Source organism: Esox lucius, chromosome 22 (assembly GCF_011004845.1).
Source record: "Esox lucius isolate fEsoLuc1 chromosome 22, fEsoLuc1.pri, whole genome shotgun sequence".
NCBI classification, from domain to species: domain Eukaryota; kingdom Metazoa; phylum Chordata; class Actinopteri; order Esociformes; family Esocidae; genus Esox; species Esox lucius.
In genome coordinates this window covers 18632049-18653888 of record NC_047590.1, presented here as the reverse complement: position 1 = coordinate 18653888, position 21840 = coordinate 18632049, and the positions used below count along the sequence as shown (strand labels likewise).

The 21840-nt window shown below is 39.9% G+C and overlaps 1 protein-coding gene across 2 annotated transcripts; it reads right to left on the bottom strand.

Moving 5' to 3' along the window:
• Positions 1-900: 900 nt before the first annotated feature.
• On the bottom strand, positions 901-20807 carry fstl1a (follistatin-like 1a). Of its 2 annotated transcripts, none has more exons than XM_010886040.3 (11): positions 20710-20807; positions 20537-20596; positions 9876-9977; positions 9642-9771; positions 9391-9426; positions 8606-8736; positions 7617-7735; positions 5097-5209; positions 4281-4391; positions 3999-4099; positions 901-3564 (listed from the first exon to the last, which is right to left on the bottom strand). In XM_010886040.3, exons 1-11 carry the CDS (start codon positions 20710-20712, stop codon positions 3523-3525), a joined length of 948 nt encoding a protein of 315 aa, XP_010884342.1. In that variant the 5' UTR covers positions 20713-20807; the 3' UTR covers positions 901-3522. The 2 variants fall into 2 exon arrangements, with proteins under 2 accessions (XP_010884342.1, XP_010884343.1); XM_010886041.3 differs by having other exon boundaries at positions 20537-20593.
• Between the last annotated feature and the right edge of the window lie 1033 nt (positions 20808-21840).

The following is a 21840-nucleotide window of genomic DNA, read 5'->3' as shown; positions in this document are numbered from 1 at the left end:
CAACTGCCATGTGATTGGTTGATTAGATGATTGCATTAATGAGAAATTGAACAGGTGTTCCTAATAATCCTTTAGGTGAGTGTATGTGCCAATTACTAACATGTCATGAAAACCACTTGCTTTCAAACTTTCCTTTTGTAACTGAAGTATGATTATGATTCTACTTATACATTATGCACGTATGAACACATTCAGCCTTAAATGTGAAGTTATTTACAAAGTATTTTGTTAATAGCAAAAGTCCCAGACTGCATCTATAATAACCTAACCTTCATGCCTAAACTAAAGCCAAAGATAATGCCTAAACATAAACCCAACCCCTAATGCCTAAACCTAAAGGTAACCCACATTTTAAAACCAACCCGTAAGTGTAACCCTAACCCAACAAGCCTTTTTCCCTAGTAGTGATAGCCAAACAAGGCTTCATTAGTGTTATTTTAGCAGCAGGATATTATGCTGGCAGCACTCAGATTGTATTTATCACAATAAAAGCCATAATTGGAATGTAAAAGGCAATATAGTTAACAATCCAGACTGTAATAAAAAAATAAAAAAGAACAGAAAAGGACAATATTGGAACGGACATTAAACATAAAATTTACAGACTAGATTGTTAACTGTATTGCCTTATATATTTCAATTATGGTTTTTATTTTGACAAAGAAAATCTGAGTTAGTGCTGCTAGAGTAATATCATGCTGCTAGAAGAACAGTAATGAAGCCTCCTATGGCCATCACTATTCCCTAGTATGTTCTGGCAAATAAACCTTGTGGTGAACCATTTGACTTCTGGTCCCCACCTGTATTGTAAGACCTGAATCAATCACTCATTCACTCGATCTTTGACATACACACACATTTCTATCAATAAACATGTGCATAACCGTGACAGAACAATAATCCCATTACATTAAATTTATTGGCATGTCTAAGGCCAGCATACTTGCTTGCTTTGAGCCAGTATACCAGCCTAAATACTCATAACAGAGAGTAAATGTGTTAATAAGTCTATACTGTAACAGAAAAAAAAGTGAGCTTGTATTTTTATAACAGTGAGACTATATAAAAAAACAAAACAGACAAAGGCTATCTACTTCAATCACACCATACATTTGACACAAGTTCATAGTGACAGCCACAGCTCTCTGAAGAATGACAGCATGTTGTCCTTTAGTGAATATTTAAGGCACTGAATGCCGCACAAAATAAAGATGTTGAAGTGAGATCCCCCACATTAAAATATTAACAAACAAACAGAACAAAAATGTTAAAAAACATTTTTTAACAAAGGAAGGATCGTTCTAGTTTATGCCCTGAACATTCTTTCTAGAAATTACTACACAAACTAAACTGTATGCTATATTACATTTGAGCTTTGGTTTCAGTAATACCTTCTTAAAGCACATGGACAGTGATTTTAGTTTCACTTCAGTTCAATAAACAATAATCCAGAAATATCATTCAGTTGTTACGTTTTGATTTGTTAGGTCACAGTTGTCAATTAGTATGTAAAAAACAGGTTTTGCGGAAGCCAGACTCTCTCACTGAAACACAAAATTAAATCTGAGTGATTCAGGCTCAAGTCACGTGACTGGGCTTTCAGACAAGGCTCTACAGATGCAGCAATTTATTTTTCATACTTTGGGGATACTAATTACACCTTGCTTAGTTCAAATGTTTATTAAATTCAGTAAGTGCAGATTTTGCTGTGCATACCCTTTAATGGCCAAACTCAGCCATTTTTACATCAGTATAAAATAAAGTTTGGAAAAAGGTTATGTACCTTACTATAAGAAATATCCATTAAACTGGCAAAATATTTTTTTTGCACAAAACTATTTATCAAGCAAGAGCTTGGCTAAGACTGTCTGGGAGTGGTGTGAGTGGGGAGGTGGAACTCACCTCAAGCTGTTATTGGCAGAGAGGGTTTGAAACTGTCTTTGTTATTATCTATTAACCACCAAGCAAGACAAAATTCCTGCCCATGCAAGCCTGGTTATTAGAAGATTATGTAAAGATCACATTTTCAACCAGCAAATAACAGGAAATAACATTTATCAACATTTTAAATATCTTTACAGTGTTAGTTCGATCTGCTGTTGTAGGATAGGATTTAAAATGCAGACAAAAACAAAAAGGTTGACTGCACTGGACCTTTCAGTGTATTTTAAGAGTTTTTTCCCCAATCCTTCTGCCAGATAAATTCATTAAATGAAATTACCTACATACGAGACCCGCATGAATCAACTTGCAAAAGAGATATCATCAATCAAATTAAAGACAATACTATTGGCAAATCAAGCATACCTGTAAGTCTCAGATAAACCAAACTAAATATGTTTTAAATAAGTAGGAAAGACATATATAGCACCAGAACACATAAGAAGGCTATTACTAATCTGTGCATTATAAAATCCCAAAGTACATTTTATCCACTTAGTCTAAACCACAATAGTCATTGTCCTTGAAATATTCCCCCTAAACATTCTAAAATGTATTCAGTTTATTGCTGGTTTAAGAAACAAGCTTGCCTAAGAATGTAGTACTGATTAAAACAAGCACCATTTATGTACTTTGGTAGCCTGAATCCTTCTTTAATTGTTTAGTTTTACTTCACAATCCAATGAACATTTCCACTGCTGGCTACAAATTGAACCATTGCATTGTCTCATTACACTGTCAGTTTAGTTACAGTCCATAGATCGAACCCTTTAAAACCAGTCAACCTTGAACACATCTAATCTTACTGTAGGATCACCATCACATGTTGTTGGCCAACAGGTTTTATTGTATATATTTCTTATGATATGAGTAGTATCAGGCAAATGTAATCACACTTAATCTTATTCAGGCACATTTACTATTCAGCTATTTGTTTTCACCTTTGATATGCCGGCCTTGTGTGGTGTCATTTACTGGCAATATAAAATCAACAGGTGTAAAAAAAAACAACATCCAATGTAATAAATGCACCTGGCATGCTAAGGCTTCTTACTGAATTTTACATCCAGAGACTGGCGGGCTTATTTCAATGCTCTGTGATGTGGGTGCTATGTGATATGGCATTCATATCAGTTGGTTCCCGTAAAACATAGCTGGCCTACTTCACCAGTTTTGCTTTCTTAACTGCTTCAATTCACATAATTTTCTTGTACATATAAGCCAATGCTGCAATTCACACTCTTCTCTCGTATAGAGAAGCCAATTTGACTAAAAGAAATAGCAACAAAAATTTTATTAAAAATAATAAAAATATCAACCTGCCACTAGGTGACTGAGAGATATTTGATTATTGGGATTGTTACAATCAAATCAAATAACTGACTTTGGAGGTATACACAATCCTACTTCTCCCCTCTTTACAAAAATATTAAAATAGATATAGGTACAGTACAAAAGTAATATAAAAATAAAAACAACAAGGATGCATTACTTTAGTGACAGTAGGTGCTCCAAGGATTCAGCCTGATGATGTTTGTTGTAGGTAGGACTGAAGGAGGCTTTTCTCTGTCTGACCTTTCCTTAAATTTCCTTAGTGCTCGCCTTCATTTTCTCCACAGTTTCCTAAAAGGAGTTGAACCAGATTACTGACTGGTATGTAGACATAGGATTTCACAGACTTTATACAGTTTGGGTTTGCATATCTTTGTTTTCTTCCGAATAATTTCACTACTATAGACTGAGCTCGCCTGGTGCAATAGAATGAAAGCAATAGTGGTCAACGTACCAAATGTCAACCCAGCCACGCTAAATCAAATCCTCATAGTATTGGATTGAAAACATTACCTAGATCTTGAGATGTGCAAAAAACACAAGGATGGTCATGGGAACTATGCCAAATAAAGGCCCTGATTATTACAGTCATTTAATCATGAGGTTCTAAGTACAGGTATGTTTGCGTTGCACTGCATCTGATAAGTATGCAGTCCAACTGACCTGTAGTGTTACCTAATCAGTGACAGTGAAAGTTTCTGTGTGGGTCATCAGGCCAGACTGACCTGGTGCTTGTTGAGCTCAGCCACTCTCAGTGTCCACTCCTCCTCTGTCATCTCCTGGTCTGCTCCTTCCGTCGCCTCCACAGCAGGCACTTTGTTTGTACCTTCAGGGAGGCAGGGAAAGAAGAAATGAGAAACAGAAACAAGGGCACAACAGAGAAGAAATGAGAGAAGCGACAGAGGAAGCGAACAAACCAAGGCTAAAGAGAAAGATAAGACAGACTGAACAAAGAAGCAAGGGAACACACTGCTATTGTTCTTTAGCTGTGTGACAGTTGGTCTTACCTTCGCAGGTCACAGCTGTACACACCCAATTTCCGCAGGCACAGACACAGCGGTTGCACTCAACCTGGGTCTCTGCTCCGTCCTCATATGTCTCGTCCTCCAGAGCACACTCTACGGGAAGCAGGTGGTGGATTACAAGAAATTCAGTGGGGGTCACAAGAATCTGAGACTAGATCGAGGGCTATGATGATTTGCGTTGACTTGGTTTGTTCTACATTTCTACGATGTGAGTGACTTGTGTCCTTGAAAGGTTCTGTACAACCTTTTGGGTATTAGCATTGTCAGGATAGTATCCATTGATCGGTTTTATTCTCATGGATTAGTATTAGGATATTGTCATTATTGTTATATTGTTATTAGGACATTATTGAGTTTTTAGTTAGACCTTCTCTTCCAATGGGTTTTGGACAGAGGGCAAAAGTAAAAGCATGCTCCCGAAGTCTTGACTAGAATTGTCATTAATAGAACCTTTTCAAAGTGACAAACTGAATTTAAAAAATTGCAATCAAAAACAACTTTGTGTAGGAATGCCTTTGATTTAACAGCCTGCACAGCCCGTGCAGTTCAGTGTGAATTTTAAACTCAAGGAATTATTTCTGTGCATAAGCTTACTTAGCTATGTTTGTAATGGCAGGTCATTGCCTACACCAACCTAGTCCCGGGATATCTTTTCTATGACACATATTTGGTCTTTGTCCAAATGTTTATTATTAAAAAGTAAAATAATGATTTAAATATTAATTCATATTAAATATTTTATAAAACTCTCGATTGAACATTGAAATAAACAAGACTTAAGAGAACATTAAATCTTACTCCTCTCTGGTGGGTTATAGCCAGGCTTGAGGCAGTTGAGGAACTCATCGAAGTTCAACTTCCAGTCAGCGTTCTCATCTGAGAGCTCGATAAGGGCATCCACACACAGGCTCCTAGACATTAACAGGAGAGAGGTGAGTTTTAACAATAGTTTTAAGCTCAGGGAGAAATACAGTAAAACAGTCTATTCTCAATACATTTCATTAAATTAAATTGCCGATGTTTATAACATGATGTTTTTAACCTTACTGTGATAGGTTCATTAAAATTATTCAAAAGAAACAAAAAACATCTTAATAAAGGGCTGACAGAGGAGCTATTTTCACATTTATTGAAAATGCTCAAGTTTGTTTAAATTTGCAGCTAATCTCTCAACTGAGGGACGTGAAGATGAATACAGGCTGAAATAACTAAAAATCTAAAACAATGAATCTGTTAATATGTAAATTTCTTATTTGACAAGCACATCTTAGTGGTGACATTTTATAGCTAGTTTCACACACATATGATCATTATTTAAGAAATGTGTCAAGTTTGTTGCTAGCTTACTATGTCATAGCTATTTCATATAAGGCAAAAGGGACGGTGCTAATCAGTGCAGCACATAAAAGGGCAAATATCTTCTAAATACTGTCAAACTATTGTTCTTAAGTAGCTGTTAGTTAATATCATACATTTTCATGACGCCATCTGCCTGTTATTGCCGCTGGACCTGCAACAATAACGCTACGCTTGATATCTGACAACAGTTGATTCAAATTCAGGGGCAGCAAATCTACAACGCTATGCTTAAATAAAGCAAGTCAAGAATGCTGTCAGATGATGTAGATTTAGCAAGCTAGAGTAGCTTAGTAGCTAGGTTATTTACGTAGCTAAACTTAAGGCAGGATTGTTTAGTGATTTAAATTGTGTTAGAAGCTTAGTTGGAGAAAGATATTGTCCACAGGTAGCTGTAGTTTCAACGTTTCCATGGTTCATGGATAACTTTGCTCTGTACATCTGTTGCAAACACATTTAACAAATAACACATTGTAACAAATTATTTAGGGGTTCCTTAGGTACATTTAAAAATGTACTGTCCTGGTCACAATAGCAAAGTTTGTGGGGAATAATAGCCATTTTCTATACTTTTTAGGCATAAGCAATTACGAAATAACACTTACTACCCAGGAACAAAATTGTGTTACATAGTGTAATTAATCAACCAACTGACAAAGCTGGCTTATAAAGGAGATTTACTGAGTTTGGGTTTAAGTAATTTCCGACCAAAACAGATACATTTTCAAACAGCACTTAAAGGCTTTATCAAAATGTTCACAATTTCAATTTCACAGTATTATTCCAATCTCTATGTGTAGAAATATATGTCAAACACAGGAAAATGAAATGTCGAGGGGAGTCCACTGGTCCTTTAAGGCATTTAAAGTGATGGATAATGAATAACGTACCTAACACAGGTACATTTCATAGGCTTGGCCTAAATAAAGACATGCTCCTTAACATAGACCATATATGTAATAGGAGTTGATGGAGCCCGAACTGATCCCTGATAAAACGACAATCAGAGTCCAGTGAACCAAAACCCTGGCCTTCTAGATATGATGGCTGGGACTGTGTCCATCGATAACCATAGATAGCTATCCGACACACAGAGGGGTTTCCACACATGAATAGGATGTGACACTGGCCAAATCCCTATGTTGCTCTCTGGCCCTGGCACAGATTAATTATGCAAAGGAGATGGTACAATGGGAAAGCCATAGTGGTGGAACAGAACCCCAAATTCATTGTTACCCCCAACCTCCACTCATCAAAAAAAGCCACCTCGCCATGGACGAACTGTCAACAAAACATGTTCAGGATTGTCTCAGGTCATAACAAATTTACACCACTTAAACTAGCCTTGTCAGTTATACTATGTGATGAGTTAGAGGTAATGTTACTATTACAACATTTTAAAATGTACAAAGATCATACAGTAGTATTTGATAAGGGCAATTTGAATAAGGGCAAAATCTGAGCCAATGTAAAGGAGTGGTGTTGCTTTCACTTCAAAGCATAACATTTATAAACATGTATTAAATTATTCAAAAATCCACAGCCTTTAAAATAAAGTTGTATTTTTTCTCTTTCCCTTGAAAGGTGTGTTGATGTCAATTCCCCCAATCAAAAGTTGCATTCTTATAGATGCAACAGAAAAAAAACATTGTATTCCATTGAGTCCATTTCAGCCTTCATGGTGATTTTGACAGGTGTAGTTATGTTAAAGTTGTGAGTGGATTTTCCAAAGGAAATATATGTTTGAAAAGGATGTGCACATTGCTACTTTATATGTTCATCATACATCTATATTGCTAATTTACTAAAATAACTCACTCAAAAACCTTTAAGCGTTGTGTTGTGTATGGCTTTGTCATGGCCTATGAATATTTCAGTAATTCCCTGTGCTAAATGTATTGCTGTTAATATCATTCACAATCTAATGTGTGCTTAAGAGTTAGGTTGGCTGGGTCCACTCACCTGAGCAGGCGATTATTCTCCTCATCAGCATAGGAGGTTATGTTGATGGCTGTTTCGTTGTGCTGGAGGAACTTGAGGAACTCAGCTGAGTCGAGTTGAGAGTCTCCATTGTCATAGTCCTGTAGAAATATGCATTCAATCCTGATTCACTTAAGAGTGCACACACACACATGCAATGAAAGGCATTCGGTGCCAAATAAGGAGATTTTCCTTCTGGAACCCTCTTGTCACTGATTATCATTCATCGCAACATCTGTACTTTGCATTAGACTGGCTCTACAACTACAGATACAGTTTGTGTGTCAGGGAGCTCATCAGAATGCATACATTCTTTTTCTAAGGAGAAATCCATGCCATATTTTGTCATTATTTTTTTTACTGAAACAGCTTGGAAATGAACGGTACAGATCGCTAAAGCTAATAAGAGCTTGCTGAGAAGAATGGGCTTTTTGGGGCAGATCTTTAGATGGTGCTGGCAAGCCGTTGCATAACTGCTGTTATGTGTTCAGGGGCTAGGCAGTGGGCAGAATTTCAAACAGTCAGTGCTTGGTGTGGGGTCTTTTCCAATCTGTGCCTCTTGGTCCACAGAACAGAAGAAAGGGACAGAGCTTCTGAAAGTGCATTTATGGTCCGGCTGCTAACTCAGCTGAATGGTGGTCAAGAGTATTTACTTACATTGTTTTTGGATTTACTGACTTTTTAAATACAATGTACTATATAAAAACATTGTACTATATAAAAACATATTTATACTTTTTAGAGGATGTGTTACTAAGTATTTGTTCGAGTAAAGTATGGGAAGATAGTCTTTGCAGAAAAAAATTGTGTGCCAGATTTGAACCCATGCTGAAGCAGTACATGTGTATCGGAGGCAGTGGCTAAGACTGTTGGGCCACTCTTGACTTAAAAACATGGAAGCACAATTGCTGTTCCACACCCTCACACAAAAACACATCCCCACAAACTTCACAACCTGCTGGCCGACCCACCTTGAAGTACTTCAGCAGGATCTCTGAGAAGTTGGAGCCCTTGACAAACCAGCCCCCAGGGACCACCTCGTTCTGCAGCCACTGGATGACCCTGCTGCGTAGCTCGTTCCTGTCACTCAGGTAGCACACGACTAGGCAAGCAGAGAAGGAGAGAATGGGGCTATCAGAAAATAGATACAACATTTAATACATTTTGCATATCCAGAGAAACTTTCAGTTTCACACATCCATACTTTTTCCTAACCGGCCCTCATTGGGAATCAAAGGGCGCAAGCCCTATACTCTTACCAAGTAAGATACATGGGACCTAGTGTGTGAAAACTGGTGTGTTTCTGTCTCCCTTGAGGGCACAGCTGTGTCATAAATTGTAAAAGAATATACAGAACCAGTCAAAAGTTTGGACACACTTACCCATTCACTTGAGTATGTTAGTGAGTCTAAACTTTGGACTCATATTTTGCAACTGTGTATCTTTCACTCTCACCAAAGAAAGGATTCAAATAGGGTTTTTCAGTTGTCCCTGAAAGGGAACCCATTTTTTATTCCAGAGTTCTACCTGAAATCCAAAGTTCTACATGGAACTGAACCATATTCTACCAGGTACAAAAAAAAGGGTTCTCCTTACAGGGACAGCCCATGGCCACTTGATGTTTTTTCCTGATAGAGAAAAGTGCATACAGTGATAGTATGAAATTCATATACTGCAATTTTCTGATTGATTAGGCTATTCATTAACTTCTCTGTGACGGTGAACCCATGAACCTTGACTACAGTAGTATACTTACTTGGGCTGGCTGCAATGGCCTTGTCCGTCTTTTTCTCTGCAAAAAATTGTAACACAGGTTTAACGTGGGACAGAACAGAACTACTGCAAACTCATCAATTTATTTTTGACGTCATTTTAGAATGTTCATTAGACCCCTCTGTTGATGTAGATCTCCTAGAACACACTTTCCCATTGAAGTAAATGTGACAGGAGGTCTTGTGGCTGTATTGAGTGTTTGTCTGAGGGGCCCTTTCCATGGAGGGTGCCTACCTTGGCAGTGCCCGTCATGGTGTACCTGGATCTTGAGGCCGGTCAGGCAGGCATCGCGGTGGAGCTCACAGTGGTTACGGTAGGTCTTACCATTACTGCCACACACGGAGCGCTTGTGAGGTTTGCATTGCTGAGGGCAGAGAGAGGTGCGTGCTTTAAGATACTTATCCATTGCCAGGTGTGTGTGTGCGTATGTGTGTGTGTGCGTATGTGTGTGTGTGGGCTGAGACTGACCTCGATGCACAGGCAGGAAGGTTCCCCCTTCTCTGTCACAGCACACTCCCTGCCAGCACCACAGAACACATTAGCACACACCTTGGATTTGCTCTTCCCCTCCTACAGGCAGAGAATAATACAGAGGGGATTAACGGGTCTTCTAACTACTTCAGAAATACTTTTTTGGAGGTGACCAGCTCCAAAACTAAATAATATAGTTTTAATGACACTGATAATGTTCTGCATTCATCACAACTGACCACACATTCAAATGTCCTTCACTGATGTACAGTATAGCATATTAGATGGATTGAGGATGTTTTCACAAAGGCAATCACTAGATGGCGACATGCCCTGCATTTCCCAGCAGAGTTTTAGTTTTTCATGTAAAACATTTTGTTACAGTTATTCTGTTGTGCTACATATGTCCATATATAACATGCACATTTAGAAATGTAGTAGTCAAATGTAGTAGTTTACCAACACATACAAATTCACATAGACAGAAACAGAGAAAGAGACACAAGAACAGAGTAAGAATTAAAGACACAAAGGGAAGTGTGCTGCCTTTTTGTTAGATATCTAAGTCCTTCACACTGCAATCCAAACCCCCTGCTGCAGTTGGCAGCCCATTGACCTGTGACCTCTTATTCACGGCAAGGGCAGCTTAACCCCAGTGACTTTAGCATAACAATATCTCAGCACATGCCTACGCACACATAAAGCGACATATGTTCTCTCAGCCAACAAAGCCAGAACAAAACACTTTTATAGAGCAGATGGCACACAAATCTGTCAAGGAGTGTCCAAGGACATGAAAGAAAATACACCTATGTATGAACACGCACGTACATACACATTCAGAAATATACAGTGTCACACTCACCTTTGCCAAAACATACGTTCAACTATTCTTGTGGGTACAAAACCTTTAACCAAACCTCAGTCCCCTAAACCTTAACTCCAAACCTACTTCTAATATCTCTGTTAGAACATCTAACAACTCTTACCCCAAAACTTGTAAAATTTTATTTTTGTTATGGGGATTGGCAAAATGTCTGCCAATCCCCATAAAGAAGTCAAATTGATCCCTTTTTTGTAGCCCTTACCAGTAGAGTAAAACACGCCCTTATACACACACACATATACACACGCACACATACACACACATATACATATCTGTCCTTGCGTGGACCCCATTCCCGACCCTAAACTTAACCTAACCGTAAACCTAACTGACAATGCCTAAACCTCAAAATAATCCTAGATAATGCAGATTTTACCCTAAACCTAACCCCTGAGTCTGAGATCTTTTTTTTCTAGCGGGGACCCAAATAGCTTGTAGGGACATGTTTTTTCTGTGTTAGTGGTGACATTTAGTCCACCATGAGTACACACATAAACGTACACGCGGACGTGCACACACTGACATCATGACAAAAAAAAGTTTATGCACGTTGGAAACTAAGCAGGTCAAGATGAGGTGCAGTAGAGGAACATTTATTTGACAGGGATTCATTCCTGCATTAGTCGACAGTTTCCCACAAGGCTCGGCTGATGCCATGACAACAGGATGTTTCTTTATTGGAGGCAGATTATTTGTGTTAAAACCTTGACTGAAGGGAACAGGGCTGTATTGTTACACAGATCAAGTACACAGGGCAAATTGCACAGCCACATTCCTACGTTAAGCAATGATGCAGTAATAATAATACTATTAACCAACAGATCTTCTGTCTTCTGCCAGAAAACTTGGTCTGTGTGTTAAATGGGAGACCCCTTTATGCATTAACAAGACCACAACACAATGACATCAAGTCGAAATCTGCACGGCAGTTGGGGGGGTAGCTCCAGATGCCTGATCCAAGTGTCCCTCGACCTTTCACCTTTGAGCTACATGCCTAGATACACAACACCTTTGAAGTATTCCAGGAAATAATAAGTAACTCTCACACAAACCACAAATACACATTTTGTATTTTCCTGTCCTTGTGCGGTCCCCAAACATTATTCCCATTTAAAACCTATTTTTCCTTAAACCCTAAACCTAACTCCAAAAGATAACCGTTATCCCTAAAACAAATCCTAAACATAAACCTGACTTGAATTCTAACCCAAACTCCTGGCGCAACTTTTAGCTTAAAATAAACTGTATGCAGATAGTAGCTATTTTCTCTTTTTTCTCAAGATATGCTCAGTAAGTCAAATCTTCCTTAGTTTTCCGATCCCTGTGGGGATTTGCCGTTCGGTTTAACATCCCGTCACTGCAGGGTACTACCATAAGTCAGGAGCTGATGGAAAGACTTACGCGGTTGCACACTTAAACATACGTGCACAGAAGTGCCCCCTCAGCTCATGTGATTGGGCCAGACTGACTGCTCTGTGGTTCTCTGGGGATGGCGTGATTGGAAGAGAGAAAGTTGACATTACTGGGAAAACAATGGAGAGCAAACATTCCCCTTGCAGAACCACAAAATTTGGGAGCATGCAACCCGTGACTCCTGTTGTTTCTCTGCTCATTTTAAGTCAAGACATAAAAGAAAGCGTATCAGACAGAACTATTTAACAGGGTTTTGAAGAATCACTTCGCTGGGGAGCCTTTAATCTGCTCTTCAAGGAGCCTTGTTTCGAAATGACCTAGTTATCTGAGTAGAACTTCATTATCCGGTTTTCCCAAATTCCCATCACAGTGTAATACGGACAGAATTGAACTACAACCCTATCAATGCTGAGCTTCTGTACGTATTCTACTAATCCAGCATACACAAACAGTTACTGGAAACACAGCTACTGGAAACACATGTGGCTCAAACACAGGAAGTGAATATTCTCACGGAATGTGTGCAAAACATGTCAGGCACAGGAGTGACAGGATTCCCCTACAGTGGAAGAGCATCGAAACATTGGCAAAATGAAAGGGTCCAAAACACAAAACATTCACCATACCAAATGTTGATCTGCTAATCATCTGGTTACTGGGTACTGGCATAATGCACCAAGGCATACTGCACCAGCAAATTTGACCTATGAACCCAACACTGCACTGAGATTCTGCAATAGAACCAGTGACTCAAACGCTGTAAATATGGAAAGAAGGAGAACCAATCACAATGAGTACACAATTCTGCACATATGCCTGGTCACTCAGGGGAAAACCTTTTAGCACCCAGTTGTGACCAAAGAAACTGACCTTGACCCAGGAAAAATACACATGGTTTCCATTGATTGAAACAAAGGAAGTGTCCTATTTGGCAAACATCTCTTTTTGAAAACAAGGAGATGTCACCTGAGGCAAAAGAAACAATGTAATGTTTTGAGCAAGACACTATCAATTTGTACAGTATTGGTGTGTATGGGTGGGGGTATGTACATGTAATAATTTCGATGAGTAAAGGAAAAACACCACACGATGACAAACCAGTGTCATACAGGGGCCATTTTAAGATCATGTCTCTTTAATGTTTCAAAAGGTTTTGTGGTATCTCTCTTTGAAGGCTTGTAAATGCTGCTCATCCTCTATGACGAATCTAACCACTTGGATCTAACCACTGCTGAAACCTTTCATTCCCTAAATTATATAGTATTCTTCAGGAGAGGAGTACACTCACCTAAAGGATTATTAGGAACACCATACTAATACTGTGTTTGACCCACTTTTGCCTTCAGAACTGCCTTAATTCTACGTGGCATTGATTCAACAAGGTGCTGAAAGCATTCTTTAGAAATGTTGGCCCATATTGATAGGATAGCATCTTGCAGTTGATTGAGATTTGTGGGATGCACATCCAGGGCAAAAAGCTCCCGTTCCACCACATCCCAAAGATGCTCCATTGGGTTGAGATCTGGTGACTGTGGGGGCCATTTCAGTACAGTGAACTCATTGTCATGTTCAAGAAACCAATTTGAATTGATTCGAGCTTTGTGACATGGTGCATTATCCTGCTGGAAGTAGCCATCAGAGGATGGGTACATGGTGGTCCTAAAGGGATGCCCGGTTAGGCCGTGGCATTTATACGATGCCCAATTAGCACCAAGGGGCCTAAAGTGTGCCAAGAAAACATCCCCCACACCATTACACCACCACCACCAGCCTGCACAGTGGTAACAAGGCATGATGGATCCATGTTCTCATTCTGTTTACGCCAAATTCTGACTCTACCATCTGAATGTCTCAACAGAAATCGAGATTCATCAGACCAGGCAACATTCTTCCAGTCTTCAACTGTCCAAAGTGCGTGAAAATCCCAGTAACTGAGCAGATTGTGAAATACTCAGACCGGCCCGTCTGGCACCAACAACCATGCCACGCTCAAAATTGCTTAAATCACCTTTCTTTCCCATTCTGACATTCAGTTTGGAGTTCAGGAGATTGTCTTGACCAGGACCACACCCCTAAATGCATTGAAGTAACTGCCATGTGATTGGTTGATTAGATAATTGCATTAATGAGAAATTGAACAGGTGTTCCTAATAATCCTTTAGGTGAGTGTATGTGTAATCTTTATATTTCATAACTCACAAAGACCCAGATCGTTGGCCTAACTGAAATGAACACACAGTAGGACTCACATCCATTCTTTACAAACATACATAGGGGGAACTGACATGAAGGTAAGGTAAAGGTTGTTTTTGGACCATAGCCCTATCTCCTGTCAAGCTGGGTCTTTGGTTATTGGATAAAGGGCCTGAGCCTGGGTCCTCTCTAGATTTCTTCCTAAATATCGGCCTTCTTATGGAGTTTTTCCTAGCCACTGAAATTCAACACTACTGTTGTTTGCTCCTTGGGGTTTAAGGCCGGGTTTTTCTGTAAAAGCACTTTGTGACAACTGCTGTTGTAAAAAGGGCTTTATAAATACATTTGATTGATTGATTGATCGACTGATTGATAAAGGGGAACACAGCCCTATTAACTTGTCTGTCCAGAACCTTTAGGATGCAAGATCACCCAGAGAATGAAAGAACAGAAGAAAGGATGGACCGTAGAAAACAGCTCAGGGAACTTATCATACATAAATAGTTTCACTGAATGTGATTGTGAAGTTCCATACAGTACAGAACGTTACATTATGAGTAATATCAGAACCACCTCAAACTTGCCAGGTCCATCTACATAGTAGACACAAGTTTGGATTTTCACGATTCGCGATTCAAGTTGGACTTGACCAGTGATAATTCTGTGGTCTGAAAATCTCTTCTCATTGCATAATCTATTGTTTTAGCGGTACCAAGGGATTGGTGACTCAACTGAAAAGAACTTGAACAACTATAAAAACTGAATCAGATCAATTTTTATTTGTCACAAACATCATTAACATCATATGGGGGCAGGCTTACGTACAGGCCCTTTGCAGATAGACAAATAAATGCAGATAGACAAATAAAACCACAATGCAGATAGACAAATAAATAAATACTGTGGGACTAAGGACCGGACAACCAGTTTAGCTAGCATCCACTGTCATAAACAAACCACACCAATCGATAACAGTCAGATAAGTTGTGTTTTAAGTGAAAAGCATTCTTTCCCACAGTTTCTGACAATTTCTCAGGTTGAACCCAATGAGCTTCCCTACATACCAGGCATTCCTACCCAGGTCAAAGGCCTGAATCGGGGGTCTGCTCACCCAGACTAAACCCTTTTACTTCCAGGGCCACGGCTGCTCGCTCCAGCTGTGCTGACCCATTTAGAATTTGCAGAGTTCAGCTCATATTGCTTAGCCTACATACAAACACACAGACACACACACACACACATACACACACACAGAAGTGCAACCAAATGAACTCACACAAGGACAGACAAACTTCCTCCTTCCCTTGCATGTTCGCAAGCACACCATTTGCTTTACAAAATAGTCTGAGCTGTGTATGACACCTTGATTAGGGTCTGCTGCTGTCTTGGGATTTACAGGGTGGGACCCCTCCAGATTTACAGGGTGGGACCCCTCCGGATTTACAGGGTGGGAACCCTCCAGATTTATAGGGTGGGTCCCCTCCGGGGTCCGGAGGGCTCTGATCCCAGGGGAGGGGAGGTGGCCTCATGTGACCCTGGCTGGTTAGAGGGACAGCTGGCCTGAGGTGGCCCAGCGGGGAGCGAAGGGGGAGACAGGGCACAATGACAATGGTTTAATGTCTTATGGAAGAGTAAGGGTTTAGCGAAAGTCATGAAGGAACATGTCTACTGCTGGGAAACACAGACCCACAAGCCCCAACATGCCCACTCTGTCTTCACAGCGAAAAAAAAGTGTCAATCCAATACTGCGGTATTGTTATTAGAAGTGCTCGTTTAATGAGTGTGACCTGTTGACCTTTCAGCTTGAGACCTTGACCAATGCCTCTGGTAGTTCAATAGGTAATAGTTTGTAAGTGCCCTTAAAGTGGTACGTGGCTGAGTGAATTCTGACTCAATGGCATGCATATATCTTGTAATGAATACCAGTTGTTTCTGAAGCTAGCAATGACAAATGGATTCCGCAAAGATTTCGTCAGAGCGTCTTGCTTGGCCAAATGCACGTGTCTCGTATTAAGATTTAATGAGCAAAGAAGTTGTTGGGGGGGCTGGCTGACCGTGAATTCTTCATAGGCTCTCTCATGCTTTAGCTTGCTTCCAAGAAGACCAGTCTAACCACAGCCTTTCTCTCCCCTCACGTATTTTACCTGAGCACTGACAACTTTGTCTGGGATTTTTCTTTCTGATCTGTAGATTTTAAAGTTGCAGTATAATTGTTGTTGCTGTATAACTCATTTTCCTAATTTGACCATCTCTAAAATGAGCGTTTCAAATACCATGCATTTAAATAAAAATATTAAATGGTAAATGGCATTGCAAACATCATGTATTAAAACTAAAAGCTTTAAGAAATTAGATATTTGACATTAAAATGTATAGTGCCTGACAACATTCACTCCTGTTTTAACAGTGATTGGCTTAGACAGACTGTATGGTTCACAAAGGCTGTCGGAACCAATGAAATTCAAGGTTATGTCATGAAATAAAAGGTGGGCTCTTAAGAGTCTAAGAACCCTGATAACTAAAAGCGTTATTGTCTGAAGTCTGTTCTCATGCTGCGTAAACAGAATTCTTCTGGAGTTCGTCCCCCTCCCGCCAAAAGTTCCTTGTGTGTTCCATCTCCCATAAATGGGAGCTTGTCGCAAAGTATTGAGCTGCATTAGGGCGTTTTGAATGGGAGGACAATGAGGTGTTGGAGCTGAATGAACTGAGTAACCGTCAGTTGGGGGGGGGCTTGGAGAGAACATAGAGCAGCGGAGAGAGACTGACAAATGAATTCTCACACACTCCTCATTGACTCCACCTCTCTCTCATGTCTCGCCACCATCGTCCTCTCTCTCTATGGATAGGTCTACTCACACATCTGTCTGTACAATTAGCCCGGTGGACGACTGGGTCATTAACAGACTGGCCAGGGGTTCCAATCCTTGAGCAGACAAGGTGAAAAATAGATTATTTTGCCCTCAACTAAAACACTTAACCCTAAATGCTCTGATACAAAAAAGTATTACAAAAAGATAGGATAGAAATGTTGTTTTTGCCAGGCCACCAACTTTTTTATATGTCCCCTTCCTCCTCCCTGTACTTCTCTCTTTCTCACCCCAGCCAGTCTGTCTGGGGTCTGTGTGCAGTCATGGCAGAGTGGGCGTGTTCCTGTGTTTCTCCATGCAGGCAGAGAGAGGGCGAGTTAATGGCTGACAGATGTTCAGAGGAGACACATTCTCTAGGACAAGACATGCATTCTTAAGCAGAGCACTGTTTCCACCAAATACTCTGAGTAAGGCCAAGGGAATCCACAACCACAGCCAGCTCACTTTATAAACTGCTATTAACACTGTTATAAGGAGTTATAGATCATTATTGTTTCCAGTGTTCATTGTGACAAACGTAAATAACTATCCCACAAAACGATTGTTTGTCAGTTGGCTGGCCGTGCATTGTTCCATGTCAGCCATCTAGGCAACAGCATCAGCTATCCAGACCCTGTTTAAGAATAATTGCCCCACAAATATGGCTAGAATTTGGCACTCTCTCCTCTCCCTCCACTTTCCTTCTCTTTCCTCTTTATCCTTCTTCCCGCCCCCTCTCTCTCCATGAATCTGGGAAACGTGCCAGCCAGGTCGAGAGTGAAAAATGAAAGCATGGAGGAATTAAGAAACAAAGACTTCAAACCGAGGTAAAAACAAATCATACAAAAAATACATGATGAACTTTATTAAGCTGTTCAGGAGAGCAAATGAGCGTTTCTACTGAGGGCATTGAGGATTACTCTGAGGTGGTGCCAGGAGTTAGGGCCAAAGGGCTCTGATTCACAGCATACACCTGCCAACAAAGTAGAGACACAACGACATAGACCCATGACCACGTCCACACAACAGAAAGAGTAAGAGAAAGAGGGACAGAGCGAGATGGGGAGGTGTTCTTAATATCACTGACTTCAGTTGTCTGGATACTTGACCATCGAACTTTCCTATCAGATCCAATCCCAGTTCACACTGACCTCTGAACCATGACTCCTGGCCTGACCCTTCTATATAGGACTGGGCCAAAGGACATGGGACAGGTAATTCAATGTAATGGGCAAGGGCAATCAAAAATCAAGATTTTGCCCTTTTACGACACTACCAAAGACAATGCTTGCTAATGGATAACACAAAGACTATATTCAACACTGACTCTGTTTATAGGGAGTAAAGATAACATACATGCTGATGGCATGTTCATGTTTAGGTAGGGATTACTCTGGCTAGCAACTGAGACCATTCTGAATGCCAAGTCTCCACAAACTACCAGATTCCAACAAGGCAATGGGAACGTTAAATACTTCCTGGTTTCTGATTGGAGTCGCATGTTTGAATCATATTAAACAGCACTTACTTTTAAAACAAACAAAAATTGACTGATATAGACTGATGTTATATGCCGGAAGGCTGACTTTGATATTGAAGTTTTTATCCAGATGAACAACTGGGAAAAGCAGAGAAATAGGGCAAATGGTTCAACATCACAACCACTTTCCTCTTTTCTTGCTGGACATACGTATTGGGACATTCATTTTTTACTGTAAATGCTGAAATATTGGGTTTTAATGTTTTTTTAATCTCATTGTGGATAATATGACTTTCATTGACACTTGGTTCTTCGTGTTAGCAGACACCAATAACAGACTCCAAAGGCAAACGGAAAGCCTACAGTCAGGACTACAAATTTGACGGCTCTCTCATGCCTGCACAAATGATGTGACAAAACATTCAATTAAAGTATTGTCATTTCTAATCGCTGAAACCGGGAAACACAATAAATACCTACAAATTAAAGCTCAACGGCTACACTTTAACCTCATATTAACTCTTTGGCACTCTTTGGCACTGTGACCCAAACATTTGGATCACAGTGCCAAAAAAAGAAAATCTTCAGTGTCCCAATACTTACAAGGGACATTGTATCTACAAGTCTTTGAATGTTGAGGTCAGACACATACACATAGACGATGAGGCGCCAGGGTGCCAGATGCAACGACTAACATCTGTCTTCTATGTTTGTCAACACCTGAGAGTTGCCAAGCCTGGTCCTTCACAGCTGTTTAAAGGGTGTGTAGAAAAACACAGACATACACTCACACACAGCAATGACACACACCAAGTGTTTGTGTGAGTTCATGCCTATGTTTGTAGGTGTGTGTGCGTGGGTGTGCGTGCGTGCATGTATGTGTGGGTGGGTGTGTGTGACTGTCATGTGTGTCTGTAGTTGAGGTGTAACAAAAACCTTGTAATAGTCCAGTCACTCTGGGGGTAGAAGCATGACTGTCTTCTATAACAACCACAACAACAACAGCACTGGTCAATTAATCAGACAAATGCCTGGGTCATCACCATTTCAGCAGTTAGCACCCGTGGTGAATGACCACAGTGAATGACTCCAGAAACAACTTCAACCTTTATGGTTTTAATGCAACGTGTTCCTGCATGTTCCCGGCAACCCATTCAGAAAGCGGTTTACAGTAAACAGAGGTGAAATACCCAGCAAATAAAGAAAGGACTGTTGTCTTGAAAAAAGCTGCAACTCAATGGAATTAAAGTGGATTTTCTTGATGTAATCGACAGGCAGGAGAACATGTTCTATTCATTTTCTAAATAAATAAAATATCTCATCTCTACAGCAAAATGATTTGTGTTCTTTTTTTAGTTTTGGTGCTCATCAGAAAAGGCTGCTGTTTCACTGGCACACACTATAACATGTACTTACAGGATATGGTTTACTGAGTGTTGACATTAGACCTTTGAAGCTGGACAGATGTGGAATGCTCCACCTCTTGTTTTTCTGAATTATTTGTTGGCTCATATGGTATACATTCTCGAAATACATTAATGGAAAACCTTATCCCGACTCTTTTCAACCCATGACTAGTTTACTTTACACATAGACACATGTTAAATGTTAATTTAGTGTACTCGTCAACTGTATCCTAGATGGAATTCCATCATGTTATATGCAGGTAGGAGCGGCATCGGAGTTGGTCCTACGTAACATTTTCCAATTATACAAGCACTTGATGTTTTAGTATTATGTGTAAAATACAAATCTGGGGTGAATGAAAACATGTGTTTATCAACAAACTACAGGTCATGCAATCCAGAACAAAAAAAGACACACAATAAAAGGCGTTTACCTCGGCATGACAGCAAACGACTGCGACGAGAAGAAATAACGGGACACTTCGAAACATCTGCTTTGAACAAATATGAAAGTTGCGTCAATGGCAGACTGACAGTCAAAACATAACAAATCCCCTGAATCATATAAATACGTTTAAATATGTTATCCTATTTTTCCACAACGTACCATGGTAGCGAGAGACGACTTAAACACAGAGGGGAGACGTCCGTGTTCCAACCGGGACAAAGAAATGAGTTTGGGGAAATTTGAGCAGCTCTGAGGAATGTTCCCCAGTCTGTCTCCCCCGTGCTGTGACGTAGCCATGAGCGCTCTAGGCGCTGAAGCAAGACCATGCTAGACGTTCCCCAAGCATACCATGTTGAGGTGATTAAATAAGAGTATGGTATGTTAAAAATTAATATCGCTTCCATTGTTTGTCTTAGGCTATTATTAATGTTCTTAAGACAAATGTAATGTTTGTGAAACTAAACACACTCATTAACTGCTATACATACAAAAACGTATGCTACTAGATGATAAATATGTGTGCGCAATTCCACATCTAATCAATACCTTTTAAATAATTCAGATAGTTTCTCAAACTTGGGTTATTACAGAGGCATTCAATGCAGAGACCAGTTTGTCCATCATCATGCGTTATAGAGAGTACATCAGCTCCCTCTGCTGACATTTTATAAAGCTTACAGGTTCGTTTAAACTGCAGAATCACATGCATGAAGTACAGAAGGCACACAGTCGTGAATTAAAACACAAACACATGTAAAGCAACCTCAGTTGTTGCATGCTTCCAACATGGTTGCCACTTCCTCAACTGAGCCACTGACTAACAGATCGCAAATAAATACAGTATGTATGTAGGTTGGGAGGCTGCATAAAATGCTAATAAAAACAGAATGCAATGATGTGCAAATTTATTTCTACATTTAATTGAAAATAGTACAAAGACAACATACATTTTGTGGGATACAACAATGCGTTTTGTGGGATACAACAAAAATACATGACCATTTTGAATGCCACCAACATGTGTCAAAAAATGTTTACCACTGTGTTGTATATGTGATACTTCTTTTAACAACATTCTGTAAGTGTTTGGGAACTGAGGAGACCAATAGCTGTAGTTTTAAAAGTGGAATGAATTCCCATTCTTGTTTGATAGGAGTTCAGTTGCTCAACAGTTCAGGGTCTCCTTTATCACATTTCTCATTTCATAAAGCGCCAAATATTTTCAATGGGTGACAGGTCAGGACTGCAGAAATGGGGTTGTACATAAAATACCCATCCTTGTATTGTAAA